Source organism: Parasteatoda tepidariorum, chromosome 2 (genome assembly GCF_043381705.1).
Source record: "Parasteatoda tepidariorum isolate YZ-2023 chromosome 2, CAS_Ptep_4.0, whole genome shotgun sequence".
Lineage (NCBI taxonomy): Eukaryota > Metazoa > Arthropoda > Arachnida > Araneae > Theridiidae > Parasteatoda > Parasteatoda tepidariorum.
This window is the reverse complement of record NC_092205.1, coordinates 88,910,585-88,924,840: the sequence shown is the minus strand read 5'-3', so window position 1 is coordinate 88,924,840 and position 14,256 is coordinate 88,910,585. Positions and strand designations below refer to the sequence as shown.

At 27.8% G+C, this 14,256-nt stretch overlaps 1 protein-coding gene across 1 annotated transcript in view; it reads right to left on the bottom strand.

The window, feature by feature from the left end:
* Positions 1–3,734: 3,734 nt before the first annotated feature.
* The window catches only part of LOC107437451 (protein disabled), a 43,034-nt gene continuing 32,512 nt past the window's right edge, over positions 3,735–14,256 (bottom strand). Inside the window, exons 12-13 of the mRNA XM_043049337.2 lie at positions 9,603–11,519; positions 3,735–7,430 (exon numbers count right to left, since the gene is read on the bottom strand). Coding sequence (XP_042905271.1) covers positions 7,419–7,430; positions 9,603–11,519 — 1,929 coding nt within the window. The 3' untranslated portion in view covers positions 3,735–7,418. The remainder of the gene's footprint in view (positions 7,431–9,602; positions 11,520–14,256) is intronic.

Genomic DNA, 14,256 nt, shown 5'->3' with positions numbered 1-14,256 from the left:
TTCCAGCTAGTCCTGATCACCTTCTTAATTGTTTCGGAGCCCCCTGGAGGCAGCTGTTTGATTGTGGCAGAAGATCTTCGATGATCTCAGGCGAAAGCTTTCCTACACCAGGGGAATGAGCAACAATTTTACTCTTAATAGATACCAAGTGGCTGAAGGGGGGGATTTAATTAAAAAGCGTTAATTTGAAATTAAATGAATAATGAACGAAATGAATACTGCATGAAAACCTGAATTAATTACTGAGGCTATCCAGCACAAAAAGTTGATGACTTAAAATAATAGTCACCTTTAACTGATGTATAAAAACTATTATAATAGCAAACAGCAAACGATGAAAAAGAAAAAAATTTTGTTGAGTCCACCAAGGTTGGCTGGTTTGTGGTTTAACCATGGTTTACTGAAAGAAAATTTTAAAAAAAATATTAAAGTTTTAATTTTTTATTATTTATATAAATAGTTTCAGCTTGAATAGAACCAAACAAAAAATTTTTTAATTTTCTAATAAAAATAATGGGGGATTTGTGTTTTGTTAAATTAACATAAATGCAAGATTTTTTTTAAATATTTAGATATCATAGCTTCCCTGCAAATATATGTATAAAAATTAATTTATGTGATCGAAATGTTCTTGTTCTAACATTCAGCGTCACCAAATTAATATTCTGATCACTAAAAATAAAATTGGTTATATAATGCAATTATTAAACAAGTTAAAATAAAAAGTATAAGAAACACTTTTTTTTTTTTGGTCTAAGACTCTTTATGATTATTACAATCAAAAGCATAAATGGAAAAATGAAGTGCATGTCTGTTTTATTTACTTCTCAGTTCATTCATGCTAATTTTTTTTTTTTTTTTTGTAATCCACAATTTTCTATTGAATTATCTATACTTTATTCATATGAATATTCTGAATTAAAAATGAATTCTGTTAAAAAATATTCAGAATTCATTAGGGTTTGCATGATTTAAATCATGATTAAAATAGCAATTTGAATTTTTTTTTAAATCATTGATTTAAATCAACTGCGATTTTTCAAAAGTCATTTATTAAAACAAGCTGATTTTTTTTCGATAATTTTTTTTTAATTTAATCATAAAAATATTTTCATACAATATAATTAATACATGCATACCTCAGGGTATGGTTTTTCTTTTAAAAAAAAAAAGACTGAATTCGGTGATAATGATGGTATTTTATTAAGAAATAATGAAAGGGATAAGCATGTAAATTATTATATTATATTCATATCCCTTTCATTATTTCATTAAACAAAATCATTAATTTTAATCATGAGTTTTTCTTTTAAATCAATTATTTACATAAAATAATTTTTAAAAAAAACGAAATCACAAAAAAATAACAAAATATTATTTTTTTTCATTCCAGAGTTACTTTATTCTAAAAAAAATGTTTTAATATATTTTTTCCACTAGAATTCTATTAATGGAGCACTGTGTGACTTGTAACAGCTTGAGATCAATAATTAGAAAATTTTAATGGTGCCATTGCATTAAAAAAATAATCGGTATTAATATCATTCAATATTCGTTCATACCAATATTAATTTAAAATTTGTCCACGACTTCTTTAATAAAATATTTTACATTGGTGTTTCGAATAATTTCGAAACAAAAACAGAGTGAATATGCATCTTAACATTTATATTCATAAGTAATTTTTTTTGTATGAATTATTAATTAAAATAAAAGATATTAAATTGAAAATCCTTATCTTCCGATTATTCAAACTGATAATTTTAGCAACTGCATTAGTATTCGTATCAAAAGAGATGTTCTGTATACACACAAATCAGAACAAAAAGCTAAAAATAATGATAACCAAAAAATATTTTTTATCAGGAAAACAGAAATTTTACGACAATTACAAACTCTGATATGTTGAAATAATGAAAAAAAGAAGCAAAGTATACTTTATTTATTTTTAAGATATTAGTACTAAATCTTAATTTTACTATGTAATATGCAACCAGCGTCGTTTTAGCACCTTTTAATCATTCTATTTAAGCACTTTTTAATTATTTTTGAAATAAAATATATACAATATACTGCTTAAAATATATTAAAATTTGTATTGATTTAATGGTACAAAAAATATACATTTCATAAAACTTAATTTATTGCTATTATAAATTGTATACAGCTAAATAATATTAATTAAATTATAATGAAGTATAGCATATTTATATTACATACAAGCAAGAGGGGAAAACATTCTCTAACATATGTCACTAAAATAAAATTTAAATGTTGAGTGTTTATTTGCATATTAAGAGAAGAGTTGTAAAGTAATGCAAAAGCATATTTAAAGTATTCTGTTCTTTTTTTTATCATTTTGTTAATATTTTGAGGAGCAAAAGTGGATAATTTTCAATTGTTTATTGAAAATATTAATTAATAGCTGAATGGAACAGTCAAATATTATGAAATACTTTGGAATGGTTTGGTTAATTTAAATTAAGGCCTTAAAATATTATTCAATGTATTGTTTTAACAGGGTTGTCACTCAAATCTGGAAAAAAACTTCTTGTGTTTTCCCTGTACATATTATACACAAGATATTAAGAGGAAAAATACAATCACCGTGCCCTTGAATAACCTATATTAGTCTAGCTATACTAGTTACAATTGCTGGAAAAACTTAGAGGAAAATGGAACAGTTGAACATACTTAAAACAAATAATACTATAGCATACCTGCCAACATTGGAAAAATAAAATAATGGAGATTTTACTATATTTTTCTAGCAACATTTTTTAGGTTACGAGTAGAGTTTTGATATATCATGTATAATCATATAAGTTAAAAAGAGAAATTGAAAATTGGAAATAATATTAACACTTACATTTAGCTTAAACTTTAAACACTCAACATACTGAAGAACTGGCTACAGCACCATCTCTAGAGGAATAAAAGAAGCATTTTTGCATCAGGGAATATTTTACTGGCAAAATTTTTTTTTAAAATTTCTTCAACAAACATAGAGAAATTTGAGAATACATGGGTAATTTTGATATATATATAATATATATATATATATTTGAGATGGANATATTTTTATTTATTTAGAAGCTACGGGTTAGTTTCAAAGGAGGACGGGCACATTGTTGGACAAGCCGTCCTCAGGGACGGGTAAAATTTCTGACTTTCTTCGAGCTCTGATATATATATATATATATATATATTTGATAATATTTATATATAATATTTAAGAATATATGGGAGAGTCGTAAAATACAGGAATCTTCGTTAAAAAAACAGGATGCTTGGCAGGTATGCTATAGTAAATGAAATAGTTTAATATAGCTCAAATATCATCCTTAAATATCCCATAGATTACCATTTCTTAAAACACAAAAATAAGAAACAAAATTCTTTATATTTCCCAGTTTCTAAAGAAAATCTCAAAATTCCCTGTTGTATTAGATGATTTTTAAATTTTGTGTATTTTCCAGGTTTTCGCTATTCTCCCTGTGGAGTGGCAACCTTGTTTTTAAAAAAAACGAAATATCTGGTTTAAACCAAAAAACACGGCTTAAACAACAACAAAAAACGGTTCAAACCAAACAAAAAATGGTTTAAACCAACAAAAAAAAAACGGTTTAATCCAAGAGAAAATAGTTTTTTTTAAGTAGGCAAACCTGTTTTGTTTTTTTTGTTTTTTTCAACCCGGGTGTCCACTCTGCAAGAGCTAATAAACATCAGGGAACTGGGTTTTTTTTGTTGTTTTATTCAGTCTCTGACAGATTAAAAAAGTCTACAAAATTGAAGTAAAAGATCAGGATTCTTATTGTCATTATGATCATATCTTTATTAAAAAAAAATTCATTCTCATTGTAATTCTAAACTTTAAAAATAATTTTTTCTAGAAATAATAACATAAAACATCTTGAAGCATAACAAGAGAACTTTTAGCAAACACGAAGAAATCTTATAAATTACCATTACACAAGTAAACAAACAATAATTGTTCGCTTCAGGCAACAAAATTGTAAATTTTAAAAGTCATTGATTACATCTATAAGTAAGAAAAAAAAAGACAGATCTAAAAAAAGTAAGTATTAAAATTATTTAATATATAAATGCATTAAATATACTAACATTCAATTAAAATATGTAGCTAAAAAAAACGGCTAAATATAAGGCACGAAAAATATGCAGATTTAAAACTAAGTAAATATTTTAAAGACAACAAAAACAATAAATAGAAACTTTTTTTTTTGTCTTTAAAATTAACAACAATCAATTCGATATAATAAGTAGCATCATAATGCCAGGTTATCACTTTTGCATTATATTTCACAATAACATATCTTTAAACAATTTTTTTTCCAAGCATTTTCCTATTTAACAGAATTATACAACTGTGATATTTACATCTAAATGCAATACAGTCAAATCCCGTTTTAGCGAAATCAGAAATAGCGAAAATTTCAATGTAACAAATATTCTCCAACTCCCCAAATGAATCTCCATAGACAAAATGAATTAAAAATACCGATATTACGAAATTCGATTTAACGAAGGTAAAAATAAGCAACAATTCTCATTTTCTCTCATGATCAAAACATTTTTCCATTCTTCAAAAGTACACAATGATCTCAGAATTCAAATATTTTAACATCTTCAAACTTTAAAGTTTCAGATATGAAAGGGACATGTCGAAAAAGACCAACCACTCGGAATGGACCACCCTGGAAAGACTAAACCCCAACCCATTCATGTTTGAAGAAGTAAGAATACATGTGGCTTTCCAAAAGAGCGAATTCCACTTCAGTTATTTGAAAATGTGCATAATTAGGAGAAGTCTACTGGTTCTAAATCATTTGTACAGAAAAAAATTACGAATAACGTAATTTCCGATAGGTAAGTGATAAAAATCCATTGTTCCTTTTAATTTAATTGCTTTTATGAGCTTTTAAAATATTAATTAGATATTTTCCACACGCAGAGAACAAATAAAACAAAACTGTTATTATATGCAATATTTATTATTTTCTTATGGGAAAAATTCCAATGTAACGAAATAATTTTGCTTAATGTCGAAAGTCGTAATAGCGGTATAACGAGTTTTCGTTATTGCATAGCGATTGCTCCGGTCCCTAGGAATTTGTTAAAACGGGATTCAACTGTAATACTATTCAGTAAAAAGACAACTCTCTTTAAGAAATTTTTTTAAATCAACTACATCAATCGGTATAGGAACACATTGTAATTAAAATTGCAGTTTTGCTCATTCATTAATTTTCAGACGGGGATAAAAATGGCACTAAAATATAACAATAGAAATAAAAGACTATGTTAGCTTTTCATGAGAAATGGCACTTAATTTATAATTTGTTCGAATAAAACATAGCTTACATATAAATTATACAATTGAACAAACATACAAGACATAAATTTGATAATGTAATAAAATCCATAATGATTAGTGAATACTGTTTTGATTATAAATATATAAAAATGGAAGATAAATCTGATTAATAGTTTAATTTTCATTAAACTTTTTATTAGTTAATGCATTATTAATATTTAGAAGTTCTATCAAAATTATCACAATAAACTGAATTTTTATTAAAAAAAATTACACAAATTATACTGATAAAACATTCCCAAGATTTATTCTGCCATCAATTCGCAAAGAACTTACACATATAATTAAAAATGTCATAGAAAACTTATCAACTAAAATAAATAGATAAAAGCAGTTTCAAATTTAAAAACAGAACTATGACACATACAAATTTTTGCAAAGTCATAATCACATTCCTCGAATTTTAAATAAAAACCTAAATATTAATGTAAAGACACATTTTATTAAATTAGAATTTGGTAAAAACTAATATTAATTGAAAAGATTTAGTAATTGAAAAGATTTAGTAATTTAAAAATCATTTATTACATTTCTACCTAATACAAATTCATTTTAGGTTAATGGAAAATTTTCCTTGAATAAGTTCAAAGATAAAATAGTATACTTAAGAACACAATGTTAAACAATATGTTTTACTTCTTTAGAAATTAAAACCATTAAAAGAAAAATTTTCAAAATTATGTTGAAAATAACGTTTTTTTTTAAATTTAATTGCAGAGAACACTTCAAAAAAACTAGAGGGTCAACTTATATTTTCTTGAACAATAAATACACTTATGGAAAACAAATGTTGATAACTTTCTTTAAACTGAAAATCACGAGTTTAAATTTTAAATAGCAGTACGTTTTTATACTTAGCTATTATCGTTTATTCCAGTGTTATCTTGGTTCCAGATAACACTGGAACCAAAGACAAAAAAAGTTCAAAGTTCAAAGACAGAAAACTCTTTAAAAAAAAATAATTCTGTTTATTCAGATCTATAGTCAACTATCTAAGCAGAAACAGATCTTGGCTTTAAATGTAAAAAAGTAAAGTAAATGCAAACAATAAACGTTCTACAAGAAATTAAAATTATTTTATAAACAAACAGTTCTAAAAAATAGATACATAAATGTACAACTAGAATTTTAATTCCACCAATATATCAATTTAAGACAATTAAATCTGTATACATTATTATCTAAAAATATCTAACAACAGTACAGTCTTTGTGCATGGGCACACCCGGGCAGTGCTCGAGGGCCCCAGGCATTCAGGGGGCCCTTGAGAATCTTACTCTTTATAAATTGTATTTAAAGAATAAATAACATTGTCTTATATATTTTTAAAAATAAATATATTCTATTGTATAAAGTGTGTATTTTGTTTTTCTTGCTACAAATAGTGATTGATTATTATGCAAGCAACAATAATTTGAATAGTTTATCACCAGAAAAACTAAAAAAGACAACAGAAAACTATTTTTCTACGTTCCAATGAAGTTTTTTTTGTGGATTCAGCTTTTTGTGGAAATCAAAATGTATTTAAATTTGTTCAAATTATTGCATATGTTAAAAGTGCTTTATTTTATGTATGTGAAGTTTTTTAGTTCGATTTTAAGCAGTATGACATGCTACAAGAAAACAAAACATTTCTGTGCCCGGGGGCCCTGCATACTACTAAGACGGCCCTGTCTAACAATTTTTTTAAAAAAATAATAAAGAAAAGGGTTCAGATCTAAGATTTTAACAATGAATTGTTAAATCTAACAAAAGGGGAAGACCAGCTTTTTTCCTTAAAATGTAATGAAAATATCAAATATTGCAGAGATAATATACAACTGAGTGAGAATTTTTTCCAAGGCTATAATATTCTCACCAGGAACTAGATAAAATGTTCAATACATTTCTTAATATAAGATAACTCATTAAAGCGTACTTTTACACCTTTAGCATTTCATGAAATTCTCTATATAGTAATAATAATATATATATTTACACTTAAAAAAAATTCTGCTAAGTTGGATCTTTGAAGATTCTCCTACGAAGATGCCTGAAAAGATAAAACAAACAAGAAAATTACATTCATGGATGAATGACAGTACCACTCAAGAGTATGTGATAGTCACACTGAGATTTATCTGTACTTCACAGAAATACATGATTGAGAACTACAGGCGAATCTCATGGTGATTTTCACTGTCTAATATTTCGATTTAAACATTTGTCTTATCCCTATAATCCAGAATGAATTACAGTTACTAAAATAGTCACTACCCCAAATGATAAATTAGAATATATATATATATACACAGTGAAACCTCCATTAAGCGGACATTCATGTGACCAAAAAATTTGTCCGTTTACGGGAAGGGTACTCTAATAACGAAATTTAACACCGTAAATTTTTTTTAGAATATTCTCAAAGATGTAGAAATAATTAAATAATATCTACAAGGATACTGTAAATATCTACAAGAATATTTATTTAAACAATAAGAAAGATAAAAAAGAATATATAAAGAAGTTTGATATAATACATAATTCTGGATGTAGCTACAGATAAATAAATATAATTTTTCTATTAGCATAGATACTCAAATTAGACATATGATACCAAATAGGAGCGTACTCTCCTCAGTACGTTTCAATTATTAGGTTCACATCCCCTTACACCTACTTATCATTTGCTGATAGGGAACATGGTTAATACCTTCTTGGAAAATAAACCTCCCATGATTCACAGAAATAAAGTAATGCATACCTGTAAGTCATGAGGACCTATGGAGATGATTATTCACAATTGATCAGCTATCAAGTGTCTGAATAAATGTTTCATTTATATAAACATCTCAAAGATTATACTTCTGATCTCTTTTTTTTACCCCAGTTGTGTTAAATACAGTTTTCAAATTGATAAGAAAATTAAAGAAATTTTCAATGGGGAAGAAGCATTGAGAGAAGTCATTTCAACTTGAGGGGTCTCATAACNAATTATCCTGTTTCTATGTGGTAAGTTATCGTTTCTTTAAGCACTGTATTGCACATTGTTATGCATAAATCTGGCAAATCACTCTTTCATTTATATATAAATTAAGCTATCAGTGCAACAGAAAATAATTTAGTTTATGATAATAATTAATTATTTGTTAAATTTAAGCTGAAATACTAAGAATAACTTACATGATTTCTTAATTTTTTTTCGTCATTTTATTCTTATTATTGTGTTTCCAGGTTTCAAGAAACTCCAAAAAATTTAGAGGATTTGAAATTTTCCATTAAATTTTTAAGAAAGTCTAAACAATATTCATCTGAAATTGAAAAATATTTCAATTCTATCCGAGAATATTTTGATGTTTTGGTAAAATTTGAATTTCCAATCAATCAAAAAGTATGTGCTTACTTAATTGCTTTCAAAATTCATAAGTATTCAATTATTTTTAAATTAATTATTTGGAAATTAATCAGGTATTTTAGCTTCACTTGCATTAAAACTTTATTGTTTTTCTTCGTGTTTTCTTGTATTTATTTATTTTGTTGTATATATATATATATATATATATAGCATAATAAATAAATACAAAAAGAAAGAAGAAAAACACGAAGAAAATTAAGAAAAACAATAAGTTTCATTTACTGTGCATAAGCTGCAAGTAAATAGAACTCATAAAATAAGTTCAAAATGTAGAGAAAACATGGAAAATATTAAAGAACAATGAAAAAAGGGGGGAAAAGAAAAATAATAATAAAAATAACAAGAAACCAGAAGGAAAAAAATTCCGAAATTTTTTTTTAGGAAAATTTGGAAAATAAAAGATATAATCTTTTCATCAGCTCACACAATTATATCTGCAAAAAGGAGTACTTTCTAATATTGTATCAATATAGCCAAAGCAAAATATAGCAATACAATAGTGCGAGGACAGCTCAAAAAAATTACAACAAATTAAATCGAACACAATATAAGTAAAAATATCAAGTAAAAACAGAAAATAAAATATAAAGAAAAAAAGAGAATAAAACATGAAATGAAATCTATAAAGCGAGTAGCGAATTCAAATGAACTTACATGAATGGGAAATTTTTTAAGAATGATTTAAAATATTAAAAATAATGTAACAAAAATATTTAAAATCATTCTTGAAAAATTTCTCGTTCATGTAAGTTCATTTAAACTCTAAAGTAAAGAACTCTATACTTAGTAAGTAATGAACTGTATACTTACCTCTAAACTTTCAAAATGTAAATCAACACCCTTAGAATTTTTCTGCATGTCATTTGATTTCCTAGAAAGAGAGAGAAAGAAGTCGTCGGCAAAAGGATCACTCTTTCGGCGGAAAATGCTGTCAGGGCTGAGCTCTTTGGCAAGTTCAGATGTGGAAGACTGTTTACTAACTGAGTCATTCTGAAAAAATACATCTGCGTGATTTTCACCAAAACTGCTACTGCTGTGGAAAAGGCCTTCAGCACTGCTGCCCATTTTATTCTCGTCTGAACTCGAAAATGCTAGAGAGCTCGAAGAGTGTGCTCCATTGGAGCTCTCAGCGGTAAAGCCAGACAACGAAGAACTAGTCACGGAAGAAAATGTCTTCTTACCAACACTTAAACCCTTTTTGTTCTCTTCTGAACTTGAAAATGCAAGTGAGCTAGAAGAACTCTCAGCCATTGAGCTACCTAAAGAGCTATTCATAGAAGCAAATGTTTTTTTACTGGGTGACGGCCTTGGCCGAGCTATAGATAATGGCTTGGGAGGAAGAGGCGGGGAGTCTAAGGTTTCTTTTGATTCAACTGTGTGGCATGTTTCTGAGAAAAGTTTTGAGGATCCATTGCTTTCTTCTTGTTCAATGGAGGAATGGCGTGTTTCGGGAAGGCTATTTTGTGCGAGTACAATATAACCCTCATCGATCTGAGCGTTTGTAACAGACTGAGCTCTGTGGTTTGCGGCTGGGCTGCTGGATGCACTACTATTGTTTGAAGATTCAGAGATGCTAGAAGGGAATTTCCTGGCAGGGGAAGGCAGTGGGGGAACATAATCTACGTTAGACGTTGAATGGACAACAGGAAAACTTAAAGCTTCATGGTCAAACGAGAACCATGTGTTACCTGCAGATGACAATTGTGCTTTCCTTTTCGGCAAAGGAGGTGTTGGGATGCCATTGGATCGGCTCGGTGGCCTCGGAGGTGGTGGGGATGTAACTGAAGGAGCTTCACAGGCTTTAGAAGGCAATCGTGGAGGGGGTGGGGGAGGAGGCGAGTTTGGAGGTGGAATATCAGGAAAATCATCATCAACAAATGGGTTAAAAGGATTCTTGGACTCCCAATTTTGATCCTCTTTACTAGGTGGAAAATCGGAAGTGATTATGGTCATTGTTCTTTTCGGGGGAAGCTTTGGAGGAGTTCCCGATGGTATTGAACTGATGGCAAAAGGGTTATCTGGCTTTTGATCTGGTAAAAGAGATTCAATGATTGGTACTTCCTCGAAAGAGTCATTTCTTGAAGATGACGGAAAGAGGTCTGAACTGTTACAAGAAGTTATTTGATTATTTTCAAGACTGCTGTTGGCATCAACTGAGTTTTCTTCGCCTCCAACCAAATCTTTCAATACTTTTTTTGGTGGATTTTTTATGTCCTGGAAAAAGTCCCTCTTATCTATAAACGGTACATTACCCAAAGGATCTAGCTCGGCAAAAACTATGGGTGTGGATGTTTTGATTTCACATTTTTCAGGACTTTCTTCTTTTAGTTCATTCTCAGAAATGGTTTCACAACCCAACGGATCATCTTTGAGATTTGATAATACGATGGTAGGATTATCAAAAATACTTGGTATAGCATCTATGTCTTGAAAGACCGCATATCTGTCTTCCACTTTTGTTTCACTTAATGCAGAGGAAATAATTGCAGCATTGCGAGTGGTCAGTTTCCTATTAAATGGTGGAGATGGCTTTTTAGAACTAGGTATTTGAGGCACAACAAAATTTTCTGATGACAGCACAGTGCTTGGTGCAACATCTGTCTTTGAAGAATCTGGTTCTTCTACGATTTTACTTTCATTAGCAGGATTAACATTATAATCGGAGGTAGAGGATGACCTTGATGATACAGAAAGGGTTTCTTGGCATAAAGGATTAAACTTGTCCACCTGAAAAAACAATGACTTCCTCTTAAAACCATTGGATATTGAAATTTTCAAGCCTCAAAAATATAATATAAATTTTATTTTAACAGAGACATTTAAACTACATATATTATAATAACGATAAATAACTATTTAAGATCTATTTTGCAAATCAAATGTTCTATAGGGTAACAAATGTGCTTACTCACTAACCTTTTACATTTTTTTATTAAAAATATTACAAATCAAACAATATTAACAATAGATAACTATTTAAGATCTATTTTTCAAATCAAATGCTCTGAAGGGTAGCAAATGAGCTTACTCTCTCCCGTTATATACTTTTTTATTAAAAAATAACACAAATCAAACAATATTAACAACAAATAACAATTTAAGATCTATTTTGCAAATTAAATGTTCTCAACGGTAGCAAATGTGCTGTCCTACCTTTTATATTTTTGTATTAAAAATAATATAAATCAAGCAGTATTAACAATTCAAAAAAATATTTTACTAAATGAAAAGTTTCTCAAGCCTTTTCTATTATGAAAAGGAAAATCAGATCAATGGCAAAATTATGTAAGAAGGTAAATGAACAAAAACTTTTCAGTCACTTTTTATGTTCCATCTATTTGGTGGAGGTTTAGGAGAAAATCTTGATTTTACATTATTAGCTACAAATACTTCAATAATTTGATTATAGGCATGTCAAGATCCGGAGACATAAAAAAAATTTCCTAATGGATAAATTATTTAGCCAGCTTGCAGTATTCTGTAAGAGATTAATAAGGTATTCAGTTGCAAAAATTGTTTATTCCCTTTGCACAGTAAGAAATATCAGCAAAATTTATCCTACACCTGGCTATTAGATATGTATCAAAAACAATTGTCATATTGTTTTAGATTAACCAATTTAATAATTAGTTAAAAGTACCAAATTTATAAATTAGTAAAACCAATGAACAAATCAAAAGCCACTGCTAACTAATTATTTTTGATTTCAGGAGGAAATATTTTGAAACTTATCTTGTTCAATAATCAATTTGAAAACAAATCTGTAAAAGAAGATATAACTTGAATTTACTATGATTCATATCCACTTATTTTTTTTCTGATTTCAACCACATAATCAAATAATTTCAAATTGCTTTTTAGAAAAAATAAAAAAGAGAGAGAGAGAGATAAATTATTTGAACAGAAATCAGTGTTTTAGCATTCTTGATTTGGATGTTTGATATGTTAATTTTTGTTAAACACTCTATTTAGTATTCTATTCCTGAATGTAGATAAATAATTTTGGGTATTCATAGTCATTTTTATTTTTAAAAAAAAAAATAAAAAGATAGCACTAGACTATTAAGGGAAACCAAATATCAACGTAAGAAAACAAACATTATTCTCCTATAGAAAACATGTGTATATTTTTTCTACAATACACTATGATAACAGTATCTACAAAATAACAAAATACAGTTTTAGCTTCTTAGTGTGACACCTTCACTATAAAGACCAATACTTCTGGTCAAGTCCAGTTATCTACATCATAGTTATTTTACCAGATGTTATTTTAATGTCCACTAGAAAATCTGCACTAAACCAACCTCATGACTGGGGTTATTTCGAGCCTTGACTATAATAAAAATGATAACAGTTGGATTGATGGAAGCTGAAGACGTTATGAAAATTAAATAATACTAAGCATCATTACTTTTTACTTATCATTTAGTTTCACAATAAGACAATAATAACTTTGCTCAATGAAAATTAAAGTAGTAGTTGTAAAAACTATTAATTGTAAAGAAATTAAATTAGGAAAAAAGGCATAGTTTAATATTTGATATCCTAACACCTTTCAAATTTCTACAAATCTGAAAAATTATCGCAATTGAACAATCTGACTTTTGTATTCTGTGTTTGATTTTTATAACTATTTTTTTTCAATATTTGCAAATTTATAGTATTGTTTCAATAGTGTGTATGTATATATATATAAAGTCAGAAAAACAATTTTAGCAGAAAACAAAAATTATAAAAATTTAAGACAGATGTCTTAAATTTTTATAATTTTTGTTGTTTTCTGCTAAAATTGTTTTTCTGACTTTATAATTAAAATAAAACAAATTTGGACTCAGCTGCTTTAAGCGTTTTTCCATTTTGATTTATTGTTTTAAATGTTACTTACTTTTTTTGTCTTTTTCCGAATTTGTAAATTAGTTTCATTCTTTGATTTTATATATATATATATCTAATGATTTTTTAGTAAATTAGTATTGAGAGCAACATGATTGAAGAGTCCAGTTGTGCATAATCTTCTTTTATTAAGTTGCGATGGCGAAATAGCAGTTTAACCCCTCTCCAAAGCGGGAGAGGGGGAACAGATATCCCGTCTAAGCTGACGGATTTTATTTTAGCAAGATAAACAACAAAAAGCCACGCAAAATCTTGCGCTCTGCATTTTATAGGATGATTAAAAAGAGTAAAAAGTCCAGCCATATGCTTTTTTCTGTATTCTTACGCCTCATCAAATTTATTTATTACTCAAAGCAAATCGTTTAATCTTTCCTTATATGGAAGTGAAAGATCTTAAAATAACTTCTCTTTTGAAGTATTAATCTAATTATTATTCATTGGCATGTTTTTAGCCTTGAAGTCCCAAAATAGAATTTCTACCCTTATCCTTTACTAAAGATATTTAATGAAAAGGAATGAAGTTTTAATGCTTTTATTAATACAAAAGTATTTAATTTTTGTATTACAT